Source organism: Pseudorca crassidens, chromosome 10 (assembly GCF_039906515.1).
Source record: "Pseudorca crassidens isolate mPseCra1 chromosome 10, mPseCra1.hap1, whole genome shotgun sequence".
NCBI lineage: Eukaryota > Metazoa > Chordata > Mammalia > Artiodactyla > Delphinidae > Pseudorca > Pseudorca crassidens.
The window spans coordinates 29,014,563-29,042,252 of NC_090305.1; the positions used below are offsets into that span (position 1 = coordinate 29,014,563).

At 42.1% G+C, this 27,690-nt stretch overlaps 1 protein-coding gene across 1 annotated transcript; it reads right to left on the reverse strand.

Moving 5' to 3' along the window:
- Positions 1–26,800, reverse strand: OPN5 (opsin 5). The gene is made up of 6 exons (XM_067755824.1): positions 26,671–26,800; positions 22,500–22,619; positions 18,997–19,167; positions 15,346–15,680; positions 4,002–4,243; positions 1–64 (listed from the first exon to the last, which is right to left on the reverse strand). The coding sequence occupies exons 1-6, from the start codon at positions 26,798–26,800 to the stop codon at positions 1–3; spliced, it is 1,062 nt and encodes a 353-aa protein (XP_067611925.1).
- Positions 26,801–27,690: the final 890 nt, after the last annotated feature.

The window sequence follows — 27,690 nt, forward strand, 5'->3', positions numbered from 1 at the left end:
TCATACCTCTTGACGGATTTCCAGCACAGCAGAAGACTTCCTGACTGTGGTTACAGTGTGCAGCCTGGATATAGGAGAAGAAAAATGCAATTTAATATATATATAATACACTATATATGTACATACGCACACAGATACATACACAAAGACATATATGTATAGCATGTCAAACTTGAGTACCATGAAGATTATATGCACAAAACTTGAATTAGAAAGAGATGGAAAATAATAATTCAATTTAGAATATTCAAAGTCAAGAAATTCCTTGGGCAGAGCTTTCCAAAAACAAGCCACTGGTTTAGAGCACATTTCCTGTGCCCTAGTGAGTTTCCTGTCCTCTAGGACAAAATTCTCTGCACACCAACCTACCACTCAGTTGGGCCCTGTGACTCACCCAGCTAACGTGGTCAGAGGAGGCATGATTACAAGCAATGCCAGAGTCTGAGGCTTTGTTCTTCTTTGTTCTTTATCTTTACTAAAATACTAGGAATGTGGAATGCCTCAGGCCTTCACTATGCACCACCAGCTCTTTTGAACATTTCTATTCCACCTAAGATTGGCCTTGCATCTGAAGTCTGGGTCACCTGTCACTGGTGATTGGTGGCCTCATTGGTCTCTAGGTAGGTGGGGTAAAAGGCCTATGACTCCACGTGCTGCAATGTCAATGTCTTCCTTTCCCAGACTCTGGTTCACTGGCTTTCAACCATGGCTGTGTATGTGAATCATCTGGGAGAGATAACCAACCAAACAACCGATGCTCAGGTCTAATCCAGACCAGTTAAATCCAAATTTCTGCAGATGGGGTCCAGAGAGCGGTATTTTTTCAAATTTCCCTGCATGTCTCTAATACACAGCCAGGGTGCGGAAACACTGTTTACAAAATATGCGAGACTACTTCCGGATAATATAGTGTAGTGAATAATAAAACTTCAAAAAGGGCTCTTGGCCACATTTTTTCCCTTCAGTTCATCAGTTTCTACCAAAATCTCAGGGGACTCAATTCAAGGGGGGAAAAATGAGTTAACTTTTAATGAACCGTTAAAGTTACTCAAAATTTATTTCAACAATCTCATATTCAAACACATTAGCTTTTTTATTTGAATTCGAACTATTTCCCAAGAGAGTCTCTCATTATGAGTAGTACATTTCAGAGCTCAGAAAATGAAAGACCAAGGATAAAATGAATCCAGTTTAATTCAATTGAATTGTTCTGGTAGTACATTAGCCACTCTGAACTGGCTTCCTATGACTACACCTCACTCTATGGACCTCCACATTACCTATTTTCTTAGCTTTTTGATAGCAGCAAAGATAAATACTGTTCTTCTTGTTTGTCTGTCTTCTTTGGAAAGCTAAAAAGAAAACTCTGGTGGCCACTGCTCAGCCTTCTGGCTCTCCCCCAAAATAGATCCTTCTAGAATCTGCAACTCATCACACCTTTTCAACATTTCTTCTCTGAAGATGCTTCAACCTCTAGCATCCAAGCCCTCCACGCTGCTTCATCACCACTGCCTGCTTTTTCCACCAAAAGCTGAAACTCTGGAGTAAGGAAGCAGCCCTTGCTTTCGTTAGGCAAAGCAATTGCTCTGTTTCATATAAATGGCTAATCGGAGCAGGTGAACCGAATTGTCCCTTGCCTGACTGATTTTTCCAAAACTTTGTGGCCCTAAGTCATTTTCTTCCACCTAATTTTTTTTCTCTTTGTATTGTGGAGTGTTGAATATTTACGTGCTACTCACACTTGTGAGCAAATATACAGAACACAGAGTCAGTCTGAAGCCAAATTATGAGGTGAGTGAAATTTGTCTTCAGTCATTCCTGTCAAATTCCCATCTCCTTCAGATGAAAAAGTGCCTCACTATTTTCTCCCGCAGCTGCTCCATTACAAGTGTTCTCCCTACCTGCATTCATAATAGAGTTGTTGTGGTTTTTTGTTTGTTTGTTTGTTTTGTGGTACGCGGGCCTCTCACTGTTGTGGCCTCTCCCACTGTGGAGCACAGGCTCCGACGCGCAGGCTCAGCGGCCATGGCTCACGGGCCCAGCCGCTCGGCGGCACGTGGGATCTTCCCGGACCGGGTCACGAACCCGCGTCCCCTGCATCGGCAGGTGGACTCTCAACCACTGCGCCACCAGGGAAGCCCCATAATAAGAGTATTAATAGCTGATAAGGACAAAGTGTTATTACGTCCAAAACAGATGCATTTTAGCATTTGAATTTAACTAGTCAATTCAACAGAGATGGTAATAACCATCAACAATGTGGAAAAAAGAACACTAACAGTTGTCACCTAGCCCTTTTCACCTGGGCATTTTGTGTCATTATTACAGCTTGGAAGATGGGCTTTGCCCTCAGCTCATCCCAATCCTAGGCTCTGAGTGGTTCATTTTCCCAAAGATGTAGAGCTACTGTAAACAGCAAAATCGACCTTAAACTCTGGTCTCCTACCTCCAAGTTGTGTGTTTCTTCCCCTGGACCACGGCAACAGCGACAGCACTACCTTTCGTTTTGTGCCTGTTTTATCTTTTTTTTGCTGCTGTACCAACATGCTGAGGAAACTCAAGGTCAAAAGATTTGTCACTTGCCCGAGCACAGTGAAAGAACAAGGTCAAAACCCACATCTTCTCTCACTTCGGAGTGGCATGGACTAATATACACTACCAAACGTAAAATAGATAGCTAGTGGGAAGCAGCCGCATAGCACAGGGAGATCAGCTCGGTGCTTTGTGACCACCTAGAGGGGTGGGTTAGGGAGGGTGCGAGGGAGACGCAAGAGGGAGGGGATATGGGGACATATGTATATGTATAGCTGATTCACTTCGTTATAAAGCAGAAACTAACACACCATTGTAAAGCAATTATACTCCAATAAAGATGTTTAAAAAAAAAAAAACCCCACATCTTCTCATAGTTAATTCTACCTTTTCCTCTGTTCCCTACTTACTCAAGGAAAATAGCATTGAAAAATATCTAGACTTCAAGTGAGTAAGAATTAAGGGGCCGTTCAATACCCCTCACCTCAGACCAGGAACTTGGTGCCTGTTCCACATTCTACTAAGACTGTCCCTGAGTGGATACAGAACACGACCAATCACCCTCCACTCTTGACTCACCCTGAGCCTTTCGGGTCTTTAGGAAAAATGGCGCTGGATCCCCAAACTCACTTGTTCATTGTGTAGCAGAAGATGTAAAACAGGACATCAAAATCACAATATGTGGGGGAAGGAAGTATAAAAATGTAGATCTTTTTATTCTGTTTAATTTTTTATTATCCTATGGCAGGGATCTTTTCAGAAAATGGGATAATTAAAAGCAACACAGTAGTCATAGCATAAAATGGTAATAAGTGCTAACGTTAAAACTGTAGATCTTTTAGAATGTGTTTGAACTCGAATGAAGGTCAGTTTAAAGCAAGTAGATATAGTTATGGGTCAACATGCTTGAGTTTTGAAACCCAACAGACCTTCACCTTGCTTGAACCTCCATTTCCTCATCTGACAAAGAGAAGAAATAATATGGGTCTTGCTGTGAAAATAAACTGGCAGAGAGTAAAAACGTCATCTCCCCTTCTCCCCTTCCTTTGCCTGTCCAAATCCTATATCTTAGCTAACGGTAGAAATGTCCCAAACAAGAGAATCTTTTCCGTGGTGAAAACTTAATTTTGGATCGATGCCATGTGGCACAGTAACTCTTGGAGTGAAGTGGATTTGGTTCCACATGGCAGTGATACAGGGTGGATGTTCAAATGGTCATGGCTCCGTATCTTGGCTGCTCTACAATAAAAAGCAGAATCACTTTTCCCGCCCTCTACTCCTGTTGTCCAACTCCTATATATCTGATTACTTGATTTCAGGAATTCTGGTGAACAGAAAGTAAAGTCCTCCTCGCACTAATCCTAAGGGATGAGCTCTAACCCTAAGAAGGCAGCATTCCCAGTGGCTTGAACCCCACGGGATTTTGAAACAAAGAGGGTATCCCTCATCTGCAGCTTCAGAAATTTTACCTGAAGTCTTCCAAAGATTTCTTCTTGGTGGCTTTCAAACCACCAGTTTGGCAACAGGCAAATTTGTAATCGATGACCTGGTAAATGATGGGGTTGTACACTGCTGCTGATTTTGCCAGGAGGGTTGGCACCACGGAGAGTTGTATGGGGATGGAGTCTGGCCTTCCAAAAGCTGACCACACGGAGACCACTGCGTAAGGAATCCAGGCGATCAGGAAGCCAGCACAAATCAACATCGCTACCTGGTAAGGGAAAGCGACAGAGAACAAAATCGAGGCACTTGGTGGAAACGATGGGTGTGGGGGAGAGGATCAGGCAGCCTATTTACACCCAAGAAAGTCTGTCTGTCATGTGTTCATTTATCTTGCCAGTAGGAATCATTTCATATGGATCTCTGAGATGTTCAGCCAGAAGAAGTTATGACAATTCTTATCCCATTCACCACATCTTATCCATTCTCCACTCCAGAATTTGAATGTACCCAAAGACCCGAAGTTTAACCCTATAAAAGGTGTCAGATTGTGCCTACGTGGAGCAGGAAAATCATGCTAAAAGGACATCTGTGAGCCGGAAATTTCCAGACTTCTCAACCCACATTCACTTAAAAACTAGATGGAGAATATGTACACCTTGATGAAATTTTAAATCGCCCTCATTTGCCTCAGGAAACTTAGAAACTCTGCCTTTGTTTGAAATTCTAATAGGAAGCTTCTTCCGAGATTTCTATGAAATAGAATTTCCTTTGGCTCAAGTTTGAGGCTCGGATGGTGGAAATTCACTAGCTACAAAGCAAAAGAGAGTCATCGAGCTTGAACCAAAGTGACACAGTTGTATAAAATGAGACTTTTCCAGAAAGTGCTTTTCTCTCTCACCAAATTATATTTACCTTTAGAAGCCTGTTAATTTTAGACCAAAGAATAGTTAGAGACAGGGTTCAAAGCACCCTGACTAGTTTCTCACCATCTGCCATTCAGTCTCTTTAAGAATGTAGTCTGGGACTTCCCTGGTGGCACAGTGGTTAAGAATCCACCTGTCAAGGCAGGGGACACGGGTTTGAGCCCTGGTCCAGGAAGATCCCACATGCCTCAGAGCAACTAAACCCGTGCACCACAACTGCTGAGCCCGCGTGACACAACTACTGAGCTCACGTGCCACAACTACCGAAGCCCGTGTGCCTAGAGCCTGTGCTCCACAACAAGAGAAGCCACCGCAGTGAGAAGCCCGCGCACCACATCGAAGAGTAGCCCCCGCTCGCCGCAACTAGAGAGAGCCCGCCTGCAGCAACGAAGACCTAACGCAGCCAAAAATAAATAAATTTATTTTGAAAAAAAAGAATGTAGTCTGACCCTATAGATTATCCCACTTGAATTCAACAAATCTTTTTTTAGCAAGTGCTTTGCGTGAGACACTGTGTAAGTGCTCTGGAGACACCCGCACACCTCCGTGCCTGGGTTGTATCCCTCTAGAGCACAAACAACTACGTGACAAAGCTGAATATGGTTTAAGGGCCGGCTCAGAGGAAGACAAAATTACATGCTATGGAGCAAAGTAAGAAGAGTCTCAGGAGGAATGTGGCGTATAACCTACACGCTGGCAAATGGAAATAAAGGCGAGTGAGACCAGCACAAGAAAAGGTAAAGACAGGTATGTGTGAGGTTTGTATAGGAACTAGTAAGCAATTCACTTTGACGTGTGAGAAAGCAACCAAGGGAGACGAGCCTGGAAAGAAAGATAACATCCACGTATTCAGGGTTCTGTATAACATATTACTGAGCTTGCCCTTAATTCCATATGCCTGAAAGCACCAGGAGGTTTTTGAGCAGGCGACATATGAGAGTCACGTTTAGGAAGATTAACCTCTAAAATAAAATGCAGCTGGGAAAAATCGGAGGCAGAAAAGTCATTGTTTATTCATTCAACCAGCAAGCATGATTGAGCATCTCCTACGTGTTTGTGTTGAGGATAAAAGAATGAACAAAGCAGACACAATGCCGGCACGCCTAGACTTTCCATTCTGAGCAGGTTTGTTTAGGTGACTGTATGAACAAGAAACAAAAGGGGTCTTAATTAGAGTACCGAGATTTGCAAAGGAAGTCCAAGCTTCCGGTTTTCTTTTAAATGCGAGCTATTTTAAGCCCCGGTTGAGAGAGAGTGAACTAACTTCAAAGCATCCTTAATACCATTATCTACTAGATTATTCTTTCAGTAAGATAAATAATGAAACCGTATTCAAATTTGCCCTCTGTGTGATGAAGATCTGCTGTCGTTTGTTTGTATTTATTTTCCTCTTCCCAGTACACCTTCGGCCTTAGCATTGCCAGCAACCCTTCTGCCCTGTATCCTCTTTTATGGAGTTGGCATCTCAGGAATCACAAGACCAAGTCTGACCAGAGGACTGCATGCCCCTGGCTACAATCCTAGGAGCAGGGTTGGACACATGACTAGAACGAGCATAGTCAGACCCACCCTGGGATTTTATAAAGGCAGTTTTAGGAAAAGTCAGCCTTCCTTTTGAGTTACCTAAAGGCCTGGGAGGATGAGAGGCTGGAGATATCTGAGGCCAGGAGCCACTTCCTTTCACAGCCCCCATCCCCTAATTTAAGAAGTAAAATGTAAATTAACAGCTCCCAGCATCAAGGTCAGCAACGTCAAGATGGTGTGGAGGATGAGGAATGAGACACCAAATATTTTATTAATAGTAGTTAAAGCAACAATAGTTGCACATACTTGACTGTGTTTGAAATTCAATTGGAAGAGTTTTTCCCATAACAAAGTCATTTGTGTGCATGTGCATTTCAATATGCTTTTGTGGGAGCAGGAAGTGGTCCGGACCCCTCAGTCTACTTGATCTGTGGCACAGCCTGCCAGTAGGGTGTGCTTGCCCTGAGAACCCCATGTGTGTGGGCTGTGTCAAGAAGCAAGCATAAGAAATCTACCTGAAAGCCTCAGATTCTAAAGTTCTACCCCAAAAAGTTCAAGGATCGTCTTTAAATATTAACTGTAGCAGAGAAAAACCTCAACAGTAACCATTTTGCTCCATTTTGCAAATAGAGAATCTAAATCCCAAAGAGGTGAATCAAATGAGCCCAGATCTCCTGCACGTCCTCAAGTCCCGAGTTAGGGTCCTGAGCTAAACTTCTCACCTGCGCTCAGCAGTTATAGAGGAGGCCTGAAGCACACATGCAGCTCTCCTGCCTACTTGCCTTTCCATCTTTCTGCAGACGCTTACCCAGGAGAAACAGCATTTGGTTTGGTCTGTGTGACTTTTGTTTGTAAATGGAGTGGATGCCTCAAAGCTCACAGCGAGGGTCATATTTTTTTCTAAATCCTCAAATAAACAATAACAATATAAATAAAGCTTGCTCTAGCCGATGTCTGGGAACTTAACATAGCTCCATCCTCTCTCCTTTGGTGTGAGTCATAAGATGATTTCACAGTATCTCAAAAGGTGTTTTCTGTGTTGCTGCCAAAGTCATTGACAAAAAATAGATTAGCACTTAGTCCATAATATTTTCTACGTTTTACATATTTTCTCTTTTTATGGGAGTGTATAATGGGGAACACTAAGGACTTAAAACATTTGCATTTTGTTATCCTTTTTAAAAGGACAGAAGAGAATTAAAATATACCAAGGTTTTTACATACATAGCAAATGAATCCGAGTGTTTTTTCTGGGATTAGAATAAAGCTAAATACTTCAAATTGAATGACTAGAAATCAAGTTTAAAGCAGAAAGAGGGATAAAAGCTTAGATCTCAAAGTACTGCATAATGTTACTTATGTTTTTGAAGTGAATACAAAGTTAATATGAGGCACAGTCATTTTCTACAAGCTTCTCATGCTAAATAAAGTCCACAAAATATTAAACTTTGAAATATTAAAGCTATTTTTAAGAGAGACTACAAAACTTTGCAAAACTTTGCAAAAGTTTCATGTGACATTCAGTTTTCCCAGAACTTTCTACTCAAGTTGGAGCACGTTTAATCTTCCCATCACTCTGTCCTTCACTTTCCACATTTCTAAGTGTGTCCTCATTTCTCTTTTCCAAAATTTCTCTCCCAGACATCCTTAAACCAATTCTAATACAGGCACCTGTACCCATCAGTTTCTTCTAAGTTGTTTATTTTTTTAATTGCTTCATTTTTATCACTGCCTTTTGGTTCACTGGAAAAGGAATAAAACTTCAAATTCTTAAACTAGACAGTTTTTGTGGGAGGAAATTCATAGAATACGTGTTTAGCTTCTACAAAAGAATCACACATCTGCAACCCTGCTGAGTTTTCAAATATCTTGCTGCAGAGGACCAAGAAATACTGGTACGTTTCAGCTACACGGTTCAAGCTGGCATCAGGCATCACGTAAGCAATACTGCCCACAATGGATCAATTCCAGTGAATTAACCAATTAAAGCAAGAATAGAATAGGGATGAAGAAGTTCTATAAGGCGCTGCCTCTGGGCCCAATACATCTGAACCATTACAGCAGAGAAGTTTTCCAAAAAAGGGGAGTCCTATCTCGTCTGTGTGCAGAGGCAGCGTGGAATAGTGGGGAAGTCTGACATGGAGATATTCAGGTTTGGATTCCAATCTTGCTTCAGTTCCACTGACCACTGTAAGGGAGACAGAATCTCTCTCTAAGATCTGCCCCTTCAGTTCCTTCCACCAGGCTCCTTTGCCCAGATATAAGTAAGACTTCAGCCAACATTTGAAGCTGCCTGCTACCTTGGATAATGAAATAGATAAGGAGAGGACTGGATGCGGAAGTGAAGGCTTAAAATCAGAGCCAAAGAGATGGAATAAATGCCCCACCAATGATGAGGCTGAATCACACTCCAGAACCAGCTCGACTACTGATAACAAAGATATTGCAGTGTCTGGGATGCGATAAGGTCATAAGGAGAGAGATCACCACATCTGTGCATTGAGAGAGCAGGAGAGGGTCCCGCCTGCCTACAGAGAGCGTACATTTGTTAGGAACACAGGCAGGATCAGATATGGTTTTTCTCTCTTGGCTCTAGCCAGCAAGTATATGGATTTGTTCCCAACTAGAGGGGAAAACAGTAATAAAAGTTGGCAATGCAATGATAAATGCCAATTGTAAGACTACGACCCTCCACGCGTGGGCAGCCTGTCATTGAGGGATGCTGCCAGTGACAAGGAGGAAGGTGGGGAGCTGGACAGCTGTGACCTACCTTCCTCGGCCCTCTGTTTCCTCCTCTATGTAGAAACAGGGGTAGCGATATTTCGCTTTCACACCACCTTTAAGAAATTAAGTAATGCGACAACTCCAAACACGTCTAGTTTGAGTTTCCTCCTTCCTTCTGTTTTACCAGCAGAATGACAACAAAGGCCAACTGTCTCAGACCCACCTTCATACACTGATGAAAAAACTTCTGAGAGCTTTGGTGCCCTGGTTGTGATCCGACTAGGAAATATTAATTTATATTTTTTAAAAAAAGGAGTAGGGACCTCCCTGGTGGCGCAGTGGTTAAGAACCTGCCTGCCAATGCAGGGGACACGGGTTTGAGCCCTGGTCAGGGAAGATCCCACATGCCAAGGAGCAGCTAAGCCCGTGTGCCACAACCACTGATCCTGCACCCTAGAGCCCGCATGCCGCAACCACTGAGCCCGAGAGCCACAACTACTGAAGCCCACGTGCCTAGAGCCCGTGCCCCACAACAAGAGAAGCCTGCACACCGCAACGAAGACCCAACACAGCCAAAAAATAAATTAAAAAAAATTTTTTTAAAGGAGTGGAAGAAAAAGAAGAATTCTGCACTTCCCAGTTGCAGTTTTCTCAAATCTTAAAATACCACTACTCCATAAGCAAGCGAAAGCTGTGATTGGAAGGAGAGGCTGCAAATTAGGTCATGTCACTCTATGCATCTGTGTTTTGAGTTGTAAGCAACAGAAATGGACGTTAGCTGAGTGAGACAGAAAAGGAATGCACTGGTTAGGACAGAGCATCACTGGGAATGCTCAACTGAGAATCGGGGCCAAGCAGACAGAAATGATACCCAAAAACTATGACCTGAACCTGTTCTGATACACAAACTCCTGCTGCTGTAGCCGTGTCCTTGGGAGCAATCTCCCTGCCCTTCACCAGGTGTCACTAGTTTCTGAGACAGGCTACCATAGCTGGAGCCTAGGGTCATAGCTGCACTCTAGCCACAAGGGAATCTTGGAAAATCAATAACTTGTCTTGGCGTATCTTTTAAGTCAAAAGGCCATCTTTGCACAGAAACATTGTTTCTCCCCTGCTGCTCCCCAGCAAGACATAAAATGTTGACAATTTCTCAACATGGAAATTTCAGACCCGGAAAGGGTTTCAGCCACTGTCAGCCAAAACAAATAACAAGCGTCAGCTTTGCGAGATTTCTCAGTGGGGAAGTGGCAAAACTGGCACTGAACTTTGAAATTCTTTCCATCGACAAATATATCTGTATATGTTTGAGGCATTGTATTAGGTTCTGGGGACACAAAATGAACAGAAAGATATGGTTGTTACCCCTGTGGGCCTTATTGACTAGTGGTAAAGACAGACATGGAACAAATAATCACAGAAGTAGGTAGGTAATGGTAAATTAACTAAAAATTGTGACAAGTTCTACAAGGCACATGTAAAAGCGGCAATGAAACATTTTAATAGGAGGACGTGCATTCAATTTGGAGAACGCTTCTCTGGAAAGTAACACTGAAGCTAAGAACAAGTAAGAAGAACCAGAGGAAAGCAATTAAGAAATTGGTTCAAGAATACAGTCCTGCTTTCCCACCAACTGCCCTCACAGTCCCCATGGGGGTTCTCTGACGCCGAACCCCCAATGATAAATAACATTCCATGAGCAATGCTGGAGGGGAGTCTTTTGAAGGAAGCAGAGGTTTACGTTGATGAGTTTTAAAAAGGCTTCACAGTCAATGTGAAAGAACAAAGCAAAACAGAATGCCTCTGCAGGTATAAAACGGACAGAGGGCCTCAAGCTGGGGGTCAAGGGACCAGTTAACACTGATCAAGGTGATTAGGTTAACATAGTATATTCAATTATGTGTCATCCCAGCAATCCTGATTAAGCATCTAGCAGGTGTCGGGCCCTGGGGAGCCAGAGCAAACAGCACTTGCTCTCATCCAGCTATTATCTTGCAAAAAGAGCCACAAAGATGTGTCATTCAGAAAAGTGGATATGCCAAGTACTCTGGTGGCCCATAGCAGAGGGACTTCAACAAAGCAGGAGGGATTGGGAAGGTTTCCTGGTAGAAATAAGAGAAATAAAGAGCAACCCAGGTGTCCACAGGATCTGGATACTAACTATAGGCCTGGGGCATTGTAGGTGAGCTGTGTGTGCTGAATGAATAAATATGAAGTACCAAGATGTGCAGCATAGTCATATACGGAAAAATTAATGGAAACTTCTGGTATTTCCTTCCTGTTACTCCACCTTCCCCCTCATCATAGCAGCAGCAAGAGTGTCCACTGCATTGGTATGAAGGTTGTCACAAGCAGAAATGCCGAAGAAGTAAAACATTCATTTCTCAGCGTCTGAGTTTCAAAATAGAAATTCGAAACTTACAAGAGAGGAAATAGTTGAAATAGAGGGTTTCGAGTGTGACAAAAATGATTTTTGAGTATCTGCAGCCAGAGATGTGCAAGACTAGAGGCATTACGTGTACAGTGTGGACAAGTTAAAGGGACGTACGTGGATACAGGAGCCCACAGTGCGTCAAGGGCCTACAGCCCAAAGGCAAGGGAGGACGTCAGAGGAGCTGGTAACTGACCTTGAGAAGCTGTCCTGAAAATACTCCACTGAACCGAGCACAGGGGGCCAGGGAAGGGGTTGGGGGAACAATAGACTCTCAGTGCAGTTGCACAAGCAGACAGCTTGTGCCTCACTTCCCAGGGTGCCAGCCAAGGTCTTGACATCCACCCAATGGGTTGCCAAAGAAGGATGGGGAAGTACCTGGAATATCCAGTGAGTCTAAAGAGGCCTTACAGCTGAAACAAGAAAGATGCGAAGTGACCCATGACAATGGATGCCTGAGGCCAGAGGAAACCTTAACTATCTCAGCAATACTAGGGTCAATAAATGACAACAACCAAACCAGATGCCCCCACCCACTGGTCCCATGGAGTTATAAAGACCTCCCTGAACTTACACAGAGCCTAGGAAGAGGAGGAAAACCCAATTCAACTGAATTTACCCTGATTGTGTAACGTTGTCTCTTTTACAAGGTCAAATGCCGGCATAAAAATGAGATTATACTGAGTCATAGGAATACAAAGAGAAAGGGTTTTTTCTTTCCTTTTTTTTTTTTTTTTTGGTTTCTGTAGGGTTTTTTTTTTGCTTTTGTACACCTCTGCAATTGCTGTAGTCTGAAATTTCAGCCTGCTATAAAAGTCTAGCAAAACCATTTTTTAATTAATTAGAAGGAAATTACAATGTGGAGAAAGGTTTATAGCTGGAACATCAATTTTTAAGTTGGCGAGGTCAGACTGGCAAAATGCAGGCCCAGATAATAACCTACCTAGAAATAATTAGAGTACACAAAGAAATGAATTATTTTGATCCCATAATCCTATGAGGTGGCCTTTCATAAGCTTTTAGACCAGGACATTCTGAAGATCAGAAGCATCAAATGAACAAGCAAAGGGCCAATCCTGAGAGGTAGTTGAATGGAGGACAAGGCTTCTAAGACTATGAAAAGGCCTGTGAAGGTTTTTCTACTTATTTTGACTCACTACAAACAAAATCAAAATTAACTAGTAATTGAAAATAGTTTAAATTTAGAACAGAATGTGCCACAGTAGAAAGTTCTGTTTATTTTTCAAGGTAGGTTGAATTTTGACTTAAATATTTTGCACAAATGTCAATAATTAGAAGCATTGTATGTTTAGGTTATTTTAATATAGGTTTTATATATACAAATGAAGTCAAGATGAAACATATACTATAGATATCATGTATAATATAATGAGAATACATGTTAGAAGTCATATATAAAGTAAAATCATACACATATATGCCTACGCTTTTCCTCTAACATTGCTTTGATTAATCTGGTCTGGGTGAGCCTGACTATTTGATCTGCACAGTGCAGGGCAAGGAGAATGATGACACATCAAGGTTGGGATTGACATATACACACTACTGTATTTAAAATAGATAACCAACAAGGACTTACTGTATAGCACAGGGGACTCTGCTCAAAACCCTATAATCTAAATGGGAAAAGAATTTGAAAAAGAATAGATACATTTATATGTATAACTGAATCACTTTGCTCTATACCTGAAACTAACACAACATTGTTAATCAACTATACCCCAATATAAAATAAAATTTTTTAATAAAAACAAACAAAAGAACTACGCATCAAATTAAATGTTATATGCTGAGCTTCCCCGTGTATGTATAACGAGCTTTAGGAGCTCTGACTAACGAGCTGCCCACCCTCAAGAATACACGAAGAACCAGATGCTAGGGTATTGGTGAAAGCTGGCTGTGAGTGGGCTGAGTTGAGGAGTTCAACTAACAGGAGAGAGGATGATGAGTGATTGCCTCAGAGAAACGGGAGAAGGGCCTCATGGGTAGGAGGACCCAGATTCACCCAGACAAGTGTCTCAAGGCCAGTAACCTTGGGGGATGGGAAGAGGAGAGGACATCATATGACATCTCGGCAGCTTCGTGGCATGCCACCCTACAGGAATGCAACTGAGATCACATCCCCATGTGACAGCCATCACGTGGTTCCCTGGGCATACTTCCACGAACTATTGAACACCAACACTTTTAGCTCGGTTGCATTCATCTAGTTCCTAGAACAGTACCTGGTACCGAATAGGATTTGGATGAAACGGGATCCACATTTAACTTGGATGAATTTATTGGCATTAGTTTGTTTTTTACATCACAGACAGGAGCTAAAGGAAGAGCTAGAAATGAAGAACTTAATTCATGATCCTGAATTTATGGAAATATTTTTCTTACATAACAGCCCATTGAAAGCTAGAAGTTGATCATGATTCCTGATGCTGCATATTTGTCCAGGTAGAACAGCTCCATTTTTAGGTGATCAGTATAGATTTAGAGTGATGAAAACTTCAAACTTTCTTCTACTCAAATGTGGAGTTTAGGGAGTAAAGGAACCAGAACCTCTAGCTCTCACTGTGCAACCAAGAGGTCCTTGCACAACATCTAAAAATCTGAAATTTGGAGAGAAAACTATTACTAGGACAAAAGTCCTGACTTAGTAGGTAGCCACCTGTGGTCTGGAGGGAACTGTGTTACTCCTGGTCCCTAAGGCCAGTGGTCTCCAGGGTAGGCTGTGAGGACACTTGAAGGTGGATATCACTCAACATGATGGATTGGGACACCAGAAGAATGATTAGAACTTCAATCTACATTTATTTTTATCTTTCAAATATAAGATGGAAACTAGGGTGTGCTAATATTAAAAACTCAGTTTGAGAGTATGTGCTGAAAACTATTTCCTCGATATAAGGGTGAAACGTGATGGAAGTGTAAAGACCACTGCCTTAGCCCTTACCAGACCTCCTAAAAGTTAGAAGAGAGATGAGGAATCATGATTCCTTTAACATCATCCATGCAGCCGATGACAGGATAACATGTTTATCTCATTGACTCCCCACCACAACCCAGAGAGCTAGATGTTACTATCCCTGTTACACAAGTGAGGAAGTAGAGATTCAAAGAAGCTAAGTATCTGTCTCTGGGTCACAAACCTGGCAAGTGTCGGTGATAGAATCCAAACTCTCATCCGTTTTCAAACTGTCTGCTCTTCTCCTTACACCACAATATCTGAAGAGCTGCTAACTCTGAGGCTAGCATTTGCCAAGGGACTCAATGCTGCAGAAATTGCCCTTGTGTGAAGATGGGTTTCCCATAGGAAAGCAGACATGGTAAGCTCTGACTCTGTTAATAAGGAATGTCCCTAATCGTGCCCATCAAAGTCCATACAGGACAGTAAATACTGTGAGACGTTCTATGAATTATAAAAGTTATTACTCTTATTAGTGAAATAATTGTAAGAAGCAATGATATCCTATTCAATAGAAAGAAAAAGCCCCCAGTAGATCCATTGTATAAATTCGGTAGCTATTAGACGTGTGTGTGTGTGTGTGTGTGTGTGTGTGTGTGTGTGTGTGTAAATGAGAGGGAGATAGAGACAGAGGGAAGAGATACTACAAAGGTTTAAATAAATAATAACAAAGTTCATAAGGACATAAACAGTGGACATTCGGAGTTCTCCCAGTCTCCAACATTCTCTGTCCTCTTTGCCCTATGAAGTTTTAACTGATTAGAAAACACATTTGTAAATTACGACGCAGTTACCTTGGTCAGTTTCATTTCCAGCACGTGGCTACTAGGGATCCGACTGTCAAAATGAGCTACTTCTTTGGAGGAAGACTTAACCTTAGCAATGATCTTCACATAGGAGAACACGATCACGGCCGTTGGGAGCAAGAGGCAGAAGAAGAGGATGTTCAGGATGAAAATCTGGCCCCCTACTGAGGCCTGGGCCAACCACCAGTCCAGGGTGCACGAGGTTCCGAAGGGCTCAGGTGCGTAGTCCCCCAGACCTACCAAGGGCATGGTGGTCCAAAAGGAAGCATAGGCCCAGATGACGGCCAGGCAGATGTAGGCGTGCTTTCTTTTCAGCCAAACCCCTGGAGGTGGAAGAATAGCATTAGCAGGATGTAATCTACCCTCCGCCCAGATACCTCCCTTCCATAGGTCAAATTCCACATCCAAAGAGTTAATCCATTGGATTCTGGGAGAAGTGGTCACAGTAACCAAAGCCGGAGGGAGAGTAGGGTGGAGGGAAGAGAGTTCCAGAGCTTGGGCCCTTTTTCCAAGAGAATAAAACTGGAAGTGATTTCACAGGGAAGGTTTTCTCTAGGCATCTGGGAGCCTTGGGAGGGGGAAGTGACAAAAGCTGGGGAGAGGTGGCAGTAAAAAAGATGAGAGGATGCTGAAGACAGTGGAAGATCTTGGGAAAACATCCGGAATGATCTTTGAGATCCTATCCAGGACAAGAGGCCAACTGGTAGAATATAAAGATGGAGCCCAAAAAAGCATGTGTTAAGGGTTTATCTAAGGTAGAGTCCTTTGCGGGAGAAGTGATAAGACACTGCCCGTATCCTTAAAATACACTTCTTCCTAAAAGCTCGTGTGCCTCTCACCTAAGCACTCGTGGAGTGGGTGTTGGTGCCACGGTCATGACTGTGTGGGGTGACGTTATGGGGTGACCCCACTGGGTGAGAGGAGATTTTGAATCTTCCAATGTTATTAATACGACAGTCACATTCACACAGCCACAGATGGAGAAGTGGGGAATCTAGGTAGATCATATCATGTTCTGCAAAAGAAATTCTGTGAAAATATTTCCAGTAAAACAACAACAACAAAAAATGAGCTCTGTGTTTCAGCACTAGTTTCCATTCGCCGAAAGAGAATTCCAAGAGGCAGAAACAGTGCAGTCATTTAAGGAAAGCTGTAAAGCGCTAGTGATCATTTGCAAAAGTTCAATACAACCACCTAAGACAGGTCAGCCTGATCTAGGGCTTCAGCCTGCAGGGGAAATTACCTCCATACCGGTTATTGCCTGAAACCCAAAGGGCCAGAGAAGTAACCCCTAACTGCCTTGCTTTTTGGTAGCAGAGAAGAAATATCAAAACATGCTTAATAAAAGCCAAACGATTTCTTCAGCACAGACTCAAGGCCTGCCTCTGTTTAGTGTCATGTGAGGTCTGGGAAATCAGAAGGGCCTAATGCTTCTCATTTCTAGTATTTGACCCTCTTCATGTAACCTTTCCAGACGTCAGTGTTCTTATCAGTAAAATGGAGAAAATAAAGATATACTGCTTACAGATTTTGGTACGGGTGAAATGAACAATGCCAGGCCTCCTTTGCAAACTATGAAGAACTGCACTAACACGAGTATTTACTCCTGTGTTTGTCTTATTTGGCGCTAAGAAGAAATATAACAGATTGTTTCCTTTGTCTCTATTTTTCCAAACATACAGTGCCATAAAATGCAAATTTCACGGACCCACCAGCGAGGGGTAACAATTATGTAGCCACAATATCTGTCAGCTCTCGGTTCTCCACTCTAATGGAGAAGACACTGGCACAAATAATTATATATATTTATAGGAATGTGCATAGGCATACGTAGAAGCATTTATGGTTAGGGTTACTTAGTGAGGTGTTTTATACTTACATTCGGTTATGGTGAAAGGCTGTCAAGTACAGGAGGGAGTAGATTAGTAGATTGGTTCTGTGATGCTCCAGCAGTCAGAACTAGGACCAATGGGTGGAGGTTACTGGGAGGCAGTTTTGTCTTAATATAAGGAATAACATTGTAACAATGAGAGCAGACCAATCCGAGAATGGGCTGCCTTGTGCAGTAGTAAGCTCCCCGTCACTGGTCACTGGAATTATTCAAGAAGAGGCCAAGTGGCTGTCTGTCAGGGATGCCTTAAAACAGTTTATCACATTACATGGGAAAAAGGTCTACATGTCCCCAAGCGACCTTCTAATTCCAGCATTCCAAGACACTGTGTGGAGTGTTCAATTGTGCGACAAATCAAATGATGAAACTAGACTATCGAGAATCAACCTTAGAAGAAGCTGGAAAAAATAGATTGTTCCCATAGGAATTATGCCCTGCAATGATTCTGGGGATGGGCGGCACCATCTCTTTAACTGACCCAAAGCCTAAAGTCAGGAGTATATTTAAAAAGCAGAGACATCGAGGTTTAGTATTCCTCAAATATTCTCAGGAAATGGAACTTTTGCTTTTTTGTCTGTAAAATCTATATTTAAAATCTATTTTGATATGACCAAAAATAAGTTTATAGAAAAATATTGAATCTGAAATCATCCAGCATAGTTATAATTGTATTTTTTGTATTTTATTGGAATTTTTGATTCAAGCTATTTCTATTGCAAGTTTTAAGCTGTTTAGAAAAAGATGCAATTTTTTTTTAAAGGTGAGCCTGGATGGTGCAGACATTGGGCCATGACCCTACCCCTGCCCTGACCCCCTGCATGTTTGTTTGTTTGTTTTTTTTAATTTAGGACTGTAAACTTTTAAAATATAAAGAGAAATTCCACCCCATTGAGAGTGTCACATCAACTTGACCCTTCCCATTTCAGGCTCCAGGCCACAGTCTGTCCCCATGGTCACACAATCAAGCTGATTGAGATTAACAAACAAAGCAGCTGTGGTGGGAACCAATATTATTCCCTGGTTACACCTGGTTCTCAGTATTAAATTTAAGGGGCCCAAATCCTTCTCTTTTGGGTTCAATAGATTTCCAGAGCCCCAAGAAGCCAAAGTACGAAAAGTTAATTTTTCACACGTAGAATCGTTTTATCGTTAAAGAAAAGTCTTTAGCCTCTGAAAATTTGTTTATTGCTGGCTCACCCCTGGCCCGTTCTCTTAGCTGCTCATCTTTCTACCTACCAAGACCACAAAAAGAATGTTGGGCGGTATTTCTGTATGTGTGTCCTTTCCTGCGGCACGGCTCTCTAACCTGGAGGAGAATTCCTCTTCTCTGCAGTCATAGGGATCCTGAGTGCTAAAGGAGAACCAGAAACATCTTTCCGTATAATTATATTTACTACTTGGGGAACCAGCTATACATCTTGGACCCAACATCCTTTCAATGTATAAAATGCATTCTTTTGCTTGTATGGCATACACGGTAAACGCTTACACAATTTAGACAGAAAAACGATACTTTTAAAAGCATCATAGCCAAACACCAGACATTCCTATAAAAGTAGTATTTAAAGAAACCTACATTGACACAGGTTCCAATCTTTAAACATAGGTTAGAACAAGATAAGCTATAAGTAGAAATACTCCTGGTCTCTGAGGTTATTCATAATCCTTATTACCTCTGGGTAAAACTTGTACCGCTTTGACAATCCACCTAGATTTGACTCTCAGGGAATAGAAACCTTCCTACTTACCATACGATAAATAGCAGATTTTCAAGTACCGGTCCAGGCTGACAGCAGTCATGGTGATAAGACTTCCACAGCCGAAGAAAAATCCAGCCCATCCGTACCAGCGGCAGCCAATCCAGCCAAACACCCAGCGGTGACAGAAGCAAGAGATGATGGTGAACGGTTTGCCTACAACTGGAGCGCCAAGCAACTTGTCAAGGGAAGTTCCCTTCGGTTAAAATGTACCTCGCCTACCGCAACCCGCTGTTGAGCTTTATCCCATGCAGACCACAGAGAGCTCTTTTCGGAAATGTTAGGCCCAGTTTGTTTACAGCCAGACCCAGATTTCTGGGATTTAAACTATTTATTCCTTCAGGCTTCATCAGTTCCTTTTGTTTGTTTGTTTGTTTACTTTCTAGGAAGTCATCTTCTACTGTAATTCATGCCCTGCACCCGCCTTATCCCGCTGTGCATTCAATCTTCCCCCCTTTGAAGGAAATGGCTGAGGAAGCTTTCCAAAATCTGTATCTGATCCATCTGTCAAAAGAGGGTTCCCCAACCTTAATGCGTTAGAAGAACCAAGTCACTGACATTGGCAGCCTGCAGGGGCCAGCCTTCCCCACCCCTCCCAGGTGTGCCCCGTACCTGGTACACTGTCAGTTCCGTCAATTAACACATATTTATTGGGTGCTTTTCTAAGTTAGACATACATCGCCTCTAGTGGTCTACACAGCTGGTCTCATACTCCAACTGGCTAGACTGGGCACCCTCATATCAGAGCTTCCCAGTCCTATTGGGTCTACAACCCATTGTCAGTGAGGAAACCCAGTGTAAAAGAATTAGTTTTTTGTTTAACAAATGAACTATTTAGTGCCCAGGATGCAACAAGGTGCCAGAGGACAAAGTGGAGATTAAGATTAACAGATTCATTTTTAATAGATAGAGGGGGCAAAAGAAACAAATAATTTTAATATAAGATACAATATGATGGATTGATGGGTCATGATGAGTTCCGGGAAGAAAAATGAAGCAGAGGAAGGAAATAGACGGAAATGGTTGTTTTATATCAGGAGATCAGGGAAGACCTCTCTGCGCATGTGATGTTTAGGTAGATGCTAAATCAGTGGTGAGGACTCGAGCAAACATCTAGAGGGAAAATATTCTAGGCAGGGGAGACAGCAAACTCAGAGCTTGAATTGAGTGTCTGTTGGGTGGGTGCTAAAGACAGCAAAAAAGACAATTGAATGTGACTCCGATGGAGCAAAATTTGTGTCTGTTGTGCCTGGGATCCATCAGCAAAAGGTATTTTAGGCTTCTTTCTGCAGTGGAGATTTTGATGAACCTATGGGATGTCATCTAGAACCTTCGGGATGCCAAAGGGTTTTGATGAACCTCTTGGAAAGGTCTCTCCCTCCTCCACTAGGTAGAATGGTTCTAAACCCAGCTGCACATTAAAATCACTGGAGGAGTTTTGTTTTGTTTTGCTTTGCTTAATTTTAAATATCAGTGTCCAGAGCTCCAACCCCCAGATAATCTGATTTAATTTATCTGGATTTAATTTACCTGACTTCATTTATCTGGCTGGGCCGTCACAATATATTGTTTTTAGCTCCCCAGGTGATTCTAATACATATACATGATTGAGAGCCATTGATTTTAAACAATAAATATTAGTTGTATAGATGACATACATCTGGTCTCTAGGATGTGTTTATTCAAGGTGCTTATAATGGAATATAGTGAAGCAAGAAAAAAAATTAAAAAGACATAAAAATTTTTAAGGTTTATTGGAAGGAAAAAATGTATTTAAGAGATAACCAGAGGTTGCAAAAAATGATCTGAGTTGATCAGAGAAAACTAACCCATGGCAGAAAATGCTTTCTGGTGAATTACTCTAAAGACATATACAGAGTAATGAGGTGGTTTATGCAATTCTGCAGCAGACTTGCTTGGTTGAAAGCATTTTCAATGTATCTGACCAATTAAGGACATTTTTATTCAAACCTAGTCTAATTCAGCCTTAAGCATAAGTTGGTTATAAGCGAAGGACGTGACTGAAATGGCAGGTTTCATTCAAGCATTTTACGTTCAGTACCAGCGAGAGAACCACTAGGGGGCAGCATGGTGAGCTGACCGGAGAGCCATCATTCATGTTGCGACACCGCCATCGCGTGGCCAAAACGAGAATGGCAGTCACTTTGCAGCCTCGCAAATTCTCTGAGGCGTATCGCGACTATTTTCACAGAAAAGGGCTGGATATGTCACTTTCCTCTTAATGTGCATGTGTATTTCCCCAAAGAGGTCATGATATTTCAGTCTGTCCATACTGAGTAAAGTCTTCCCAAATAACCAAGATCATCCAAACTCAGTGAGAGGGCAGCACATCCATGGCTGTGTAATAAACAGTGACTCAGTAAGTAGACACATCACCAAGACTTGTTTTCAGAGACTGGCAGTGGCAGAAAAATCCACTTATGAAGAGAGAAACAAATACCGGGAAACATTTTAGAAGGGATGCTTTGGATGAAACCCTGCTAAAAGATTTCCAGTGGAAAGACGAGTTGATGTGTGCTATTCAAACTCAATTTCCCTAATTCTAGTAACTTAAAACCATACGCTGTGTAGCAGAAAGTGGGGATCCAGAGGCATATTTGAGTGTATCTAGGCAACTCTGGAATTTTCTATGTAAATGTAAAGGGAAGTGACTGACCCCAAATTGTTCATATTTGTAAAAATGAATTACAGTTAAAGAGAAATTTTCTTCCAATTCCTCCTTGCTGGGTTACCAGAGAGACCAAAGAAGCAAGAAATAAACCAGTGGTTCAAAATTTTGGCTGCACAATAAATTTACCTGGAAATTCTAATTTTAAATAACCTGATGGCCAGGTAACATTCTCAACTAATTAAAAGCAAAATTTCTGGGTATGAAACCCAGCTGTGAGTTGTTTTTGTTTTGTTTTTGGTTTTGTTTTTAATTTCCCCAAGTGACTTTTTTGTGCAGCCAAGGTCAAGAACCACTGAACTAGAAGCTTCCTATACTTGCAGTCAGTCCCTAAGCCACACTTAAATATGTCATTACAAGGGCAACCCTTCCCCCTTCCTTGGCTCACCTTTCTGACCCATCATTTACCCTTAAAACCTCACCCCCTTGATGTTTATTTTAACAGATTTCCCTAAGCAAGTGAGGGATGTAACAGAGCTCAAAACAGTGATCTAAATCCTGTCTGTAAGTTTCTGTTTTCTGAATCATTTAGCCCACTATACTGTGAGGTATCCAAAGTCTCATGTATCATTTCAAATTGTATCCTCAGCATCTAACATGCCCCGCACATGGAATGGACTCCATCTATGTTAAATGGATGATCTCTTTAGCCAAACAACACTCTGCTGACTTACCACAAACACTGTAAAGATGATTTGTGAAAGGAGGAGCAAAAGAAGCTGGGGGTAGGGTGATCTGTGAGCCAGTGAGGACTTTATAACGGGGCATTCAAACCCCCAAAGAAGAAATGGCATGGCTGCGTTACCTGAAATCCCCAGATCACAGATCGCTAAATTGATAGTCATTATTTCCGCAGGTTTCAGCTTCTTTTTTCGTCTAGAAGACATATAAAGGACATACCCATTTCCAAATGTGGACAGAATCCCTACAAGGAAAAATATAAATTTCCATCGTTAAAACTAGGATTTAGAGCTCACTCAGATATGAAACACTTCTCAATTTCAAAAAATGGACACCATAGATTTAGAGGGTAGCGAGAGGATTCTAAATAAAAATCTAAGTCAAGAAGATGAAATAAAAAGCATGAGTTGTGAGTGACAGGCGAGGGATGGTTCACCTCCAACGGGATAGGAGTCAGGGATGGTCAAACGGCACTTACCCAGAAAAAGAACCACTAATTTCCCAGTGAAGCTCAGTAGGGTGTGGGAATCCCCATGGTCAGTTCTTGGACTAATCCCCAGGATGCAGCATCTCCTCAGCCATTTTTAGAGTACTAGCTTTATAGAACTCCTCCCCTCTGATGAGAAGGGTTAACCCCTTGGCTATCGATAAATTCGGAAGACGAAGTGACCCAAACCAAATGAGGTGCTTTCACTCTTCTTGTGGACTCCTGAGGGGAGACCAGCATTCAGGAGAAGCAGAGGCCAGATTAGGCTGGCATGACCTCCTGCAAGGACAGGGTCATCTCCTGGAGACACATCCAGGACTTTTTTGCATCCTGAGGACATGGACGCTGGATATCTGCCACTGCTACTGGACTCAGTATGAAGGGGAAGTGGGTGACGATTGATAACATGGACTCTCCCACTCCCACCAAAGGGAGAGAAAGTGGCCGTCAACCCACCAACCTACCAACAATGATATAAATGTGTTCCCACTTTTATATATCCTTTTATTAATGACTGGCTTTGACATTACAATGATACTGTTCAGAAGTTCTTACAAACCCAGTTTAAATCCAAAAAGACCCAATCCCTACTGACTTTAGTTAAGAAAAGAATACACCTACTTCCATAGCTTAACATGTAGAGTAGATTTCTTCAGGAATTCTTGCTTCATAGTGTAGCTGTGTATAAATGAGAATCTGGTACAGCTGCCTTTAGTAGTAAGGAATAAGGAGAGTATTAACAGGAGAAACCCAGATTTTTCTATCTTAACTTCTACTTCTCCACCACAATTCATTTGGGGGGGCAAGGGGGAAAAATGTGTGTTTCAGCTGATGGTCTGAAACCACCAGGCATTAACTGCGTTTGTGGTCTTAGGAAATTCTGAATCCCAGGAGTCAGTGCTGCCTCGTGGTCTATTAAAACCTCTTTAGCTTTCTTAAGACAGAGGAGGAAAAAAATAGAAGAGGTGGTGGAGATTCTAAACCAACTAAAATGAAACCCATGTCGCATTAAAGGAAACCAGCTAACAAGGCACACTGGGAAACTAAAATGTGAAAACATGGCTAGAAAAATTATAAACACATGCCATCTACTTTGTATCCAAAAAGATTAAAAAACAGTAACTATGCATATGCAGTTGATACACAAAGCTCATTTAAACATCCTTTGTCTTTTTACGTCTCTTTTGAGAATATTGATTTTCTCATTTTTCCTTTCTTAAATTATCTTTACTAATGATTCATAAGGTTTCACCCAGTGCCCAAAGCTTATCAAAAAATAGTCAACTCTCTGCGAGAGCTGCATGTTGATTATTCCCACAGGCAATCTCCCGTAGGGGAGTATGAGGAGAATGCAAACTTATTTTTTTATTTTATTTATTTTATTTTTTTGCTGTACTTGGGCCTCTCACTATTGTGGCTTCTCCCGTTGCGGAGCGCAAGCTCCGGACGCGCAGGCTCAGCGGCCATGGCTCACGGGCCCAGCCGCTCCGCAGCATGTGGGATCTTCCCGGACCGGGGCACGAACCCATGTCCCCTGCATCGGCAGGCGGACTCTCAACCACTGCGCCACCAGGGAAGCCCCACAAACTTATTTTTAATGAGAGTTAAAGGAAAAGAAGATTAAGAAGGTAAAAGCTAAAGTGAGGGGGACATTTTTTGATGACCAAAATCCTGACTCTTTCTATGAATACAAAAAATTTAAATCTCGTATATAGACCGTTAATGTACTACGTATTTGTAGTAAAAGAGTAGAGGACGGAAATGGGTCTCTAGTTTATTTCTCCTCTATTCCAAACTCACATTATCTTTTCATCTTCCAGTTTTCCCTAAGACTTCTAGTATTTAACAAAGCTCACCAAGAATGTCATTCCACTCTGGTTCCTTTAAAGGAATCTGGGCACATCCCCAGGAGGGAGGGAACCAGACACAGCACCGAACCCAAGACTGGGTCGAGGATGAGTCCAGCCCCCACCAGCTGACCCTGGCCTCATCCTGAACGAACGACTGCTCTGGAACATACATTTGGCCCCACCCCCGACTCCCTGAGTGATCTGAGGCTCCCTTTGTTCCGGGACTCTTTTCGGACCCCTTTATCTGGTGCCTCTTCAGTACTCCCATTTGAATATGATTGTAGATTTTCACCCCTTAATCGTCCTCCCTATTTTGTGTCATCTGGAGAAACATGTCAGGTTACAGATGCTACTTTGTAATTCATTCCTTGCAATTGATTGCGACAAATTCATTTATAAGATGTCTATTTTTCTGTCTTTTCTGATCATTGAAAGTACTTATGTTTAATAAAAATTCAATGTGGATTTTACTAGCAGGTAGTCCCTGTGCGGGGAGAGAGTAGTTTGCCCATTTTGTTCACTTCTGTATTCCCAGCAACTTAAACAGTGGCAAAGAATAGGCACTCGATATATATTTGTGTTTGAAAGGACATGGAGGTCCATTGATAAGAAAAAGAATTTAAATCAGTACCATAATAACTAATAGCAAAGCCAAGGACCCAGGGAATCCCTTTGCAGTGGAATTTCTGATTCAATTTCATGGATTCCTTTTGCCTCAAGCACTGACCATAGAGGGGTCTCCAGACTTTTCTAATGAGTTTGGCTAATTTCAGGAGGTTAAATGAAAGTCTTAGCCCGTAATAAGTAGATGTGAAAGAGAGAGAGAGACGGAGGGGGAGAGAAAGAGAGAAGGAGACAGAGAAAGCTTGACCCAACAACTGAAAAGATTAAAGGCAGACACACCTAAAGACATAACCCACCTGCACACTGGTTACCCAAATTTAAAACAGCGATTTTCAATGTAAGAAAAGTACTGTGGTTGAATCTAATTACCTAGACTTGTGCTGTCCAATAGAAATGTCATGGAAACCAGAAATGTGGGCCACACATGTAGTTAAATTTTTTCTGGTCGTCATATTAAGCAAAGTAAAAATATTACTAAATGAATTTTGAGAATATATTTATTTAACCTAATAGGCCCCAAATGTTATAGGTTAGACATGTAGTCGATTGTTTAAAATTATTAATGAGCTATTTTACATGATTTTTTCTGGTCCTATGTTTTCAGTATCTGGTGTCTATTTATACTACAGCACATCTCAATTTGGAAAAGTCACAGTTCAAGGACTCAGGAGCCACACGTGGCCACCACATTGGATACCAGAGCCTGGAAGCAGACGTACCATGCTGTGGATCAGGCAGGAAAACGTTTGACCCTGAACTGACTTCTGTTTATTATTCATACATTTTTTTTCAACTCTCATCAAAATCACCTGGTGATGCTATCATGGTGGGACCTGACTTTAGGTGAAGTAAACACAGTGTATCCATCCTGACTACAGCATTGGGACGGAGTTCTCTCCATTGTGAAAAGCAGAGGCTAAACTAGATGAGTTCTAAGGTCCGTTCTGAGTCTATACTCTTATCCTTATATCAAAAGTATTTTTCAAAAAGTAAAAGCATTCTATTTAAATAAGAGCTCATGATCATTAATTTTGTCCTTTGGTAGACAAGCCTACTATCAAAGCAACCAAAATGAAATATAGTCTCAAGATAAATTATTTTGCTGTAAAACTTCTTTGGATTATCGAGGGAATAGTTATCCCTAATAATAAAGATAATAGAGTCGTTTCTGTGAAACATGTATAAACTCTGTGATGCCACCCCTTCTTCCTGCTTCCTCCCGCTCTCCATCTCAAAATATCCGCTCAAGTGTTGGAATCTTTGTGCAAAATTAACATAGCAGCCCATGAATTTTCTAGATGCAGCCTTTGCACTGAAAAGGCAAGGAAACTTACCAATGATTGTTAAGTAAAAGCCAGCCACTAAATCCGCTTCCCAGGAAAGTTTGGAAGCAAAGGGATCCCCCTCCCGAAGGTAGTACGGCAGGCGCTCATCCGGGGCCGGAGCCGTGTGGTTCAGAGCCATGCCCTCCTCCGGCGCCAGGGTCTGAAAGGCAGATACGTGGAGGTCACCGCAGAACTGAAGAAGCCAGCCCGACCCATCTCATAACCACGCCCCCTGCTTTAAAATGAAAAGCACGTTCCCAGAGTCATGCTTGAGTCTCTAATTAATAACTGGTGAACACTTGAACGTTTTTCTTCCATGATCCAAATATGTCAGTATTCAATTCTTCAGTGTGTAGATTAGCCAAGCCTATCCTATGTTATCTCATTTTGGTTTTTTTTTGGCCACGTTGGATCTTAGCTGCCCGACCGATCGAACCTGTGCCCCCTGCAGCGGAAGCATCTAGTCTTTTTTTTTTTTTTTTTTTTTTTTTTTTTGCGGTACGCGGGCTTCTCACCGTTGTGGCCTCTCCCGTTGCGGAGCACAGGCTCCGGACGCGCAGGCTCAGTGGCCATGGCTCACGGGCCCAGCTGCTCCGCGGCATGTGGGATCTTCCCGGACCGGGGCACGAACCCGTGTCCCCTGCCTTGGCAGGCGGACTCTCAACCACCACTGCCTTGGATGTGTGTCAGACACAGGTCGGGGACCCAGGTGACACCTTGGGAATTTTCTCCCCCATTCCTGAGTCTCTTCTTGCTCACTGAGTGTTGTGTAAATTCAATCAGCATAAACCGTGCTCTTCATGACGATGTTTTACTGTGTCGGCAGCTGCCGGGGCTTAATGTTCATCAAGCAGTAATAATACTCATGCTAATATGTTGTAAAACAGATCTGTATCCTAGTGAAGCAATTTGGATGATTTTGGCATATATAAGGATATAGTATTTTTCTTTTATACATAAAAATGGATAAAAAACTTTGCTTTAACAAAGTGGCAATCGAAAAAAAAATAATTTGGGAGCCCAAATACC

Coding starts and splice junctions, on each gene's coding strand:
- OPN5 (XM_067755824.1), bottom strand. CDS start 26,800: ATGGCTCTGAACCACACGGCTCCGGCCCCGGATGAGCGCCTGCCGTAC. Junction 19,168..22,499: donor CTGTGATCTGGGGATTTCAG/GTAACGCAGCCA, acceptor TTGGCGCTCCAG/TTGTAGGCAAACCGTTCACC. Junction 15,681..18,996: donor AATCTGCTATTTATCGTATG/GTAAGTAGGAAG, acceptor TTCCACCTCCAG/GGGTTTGGCTGAAAAGAAAG.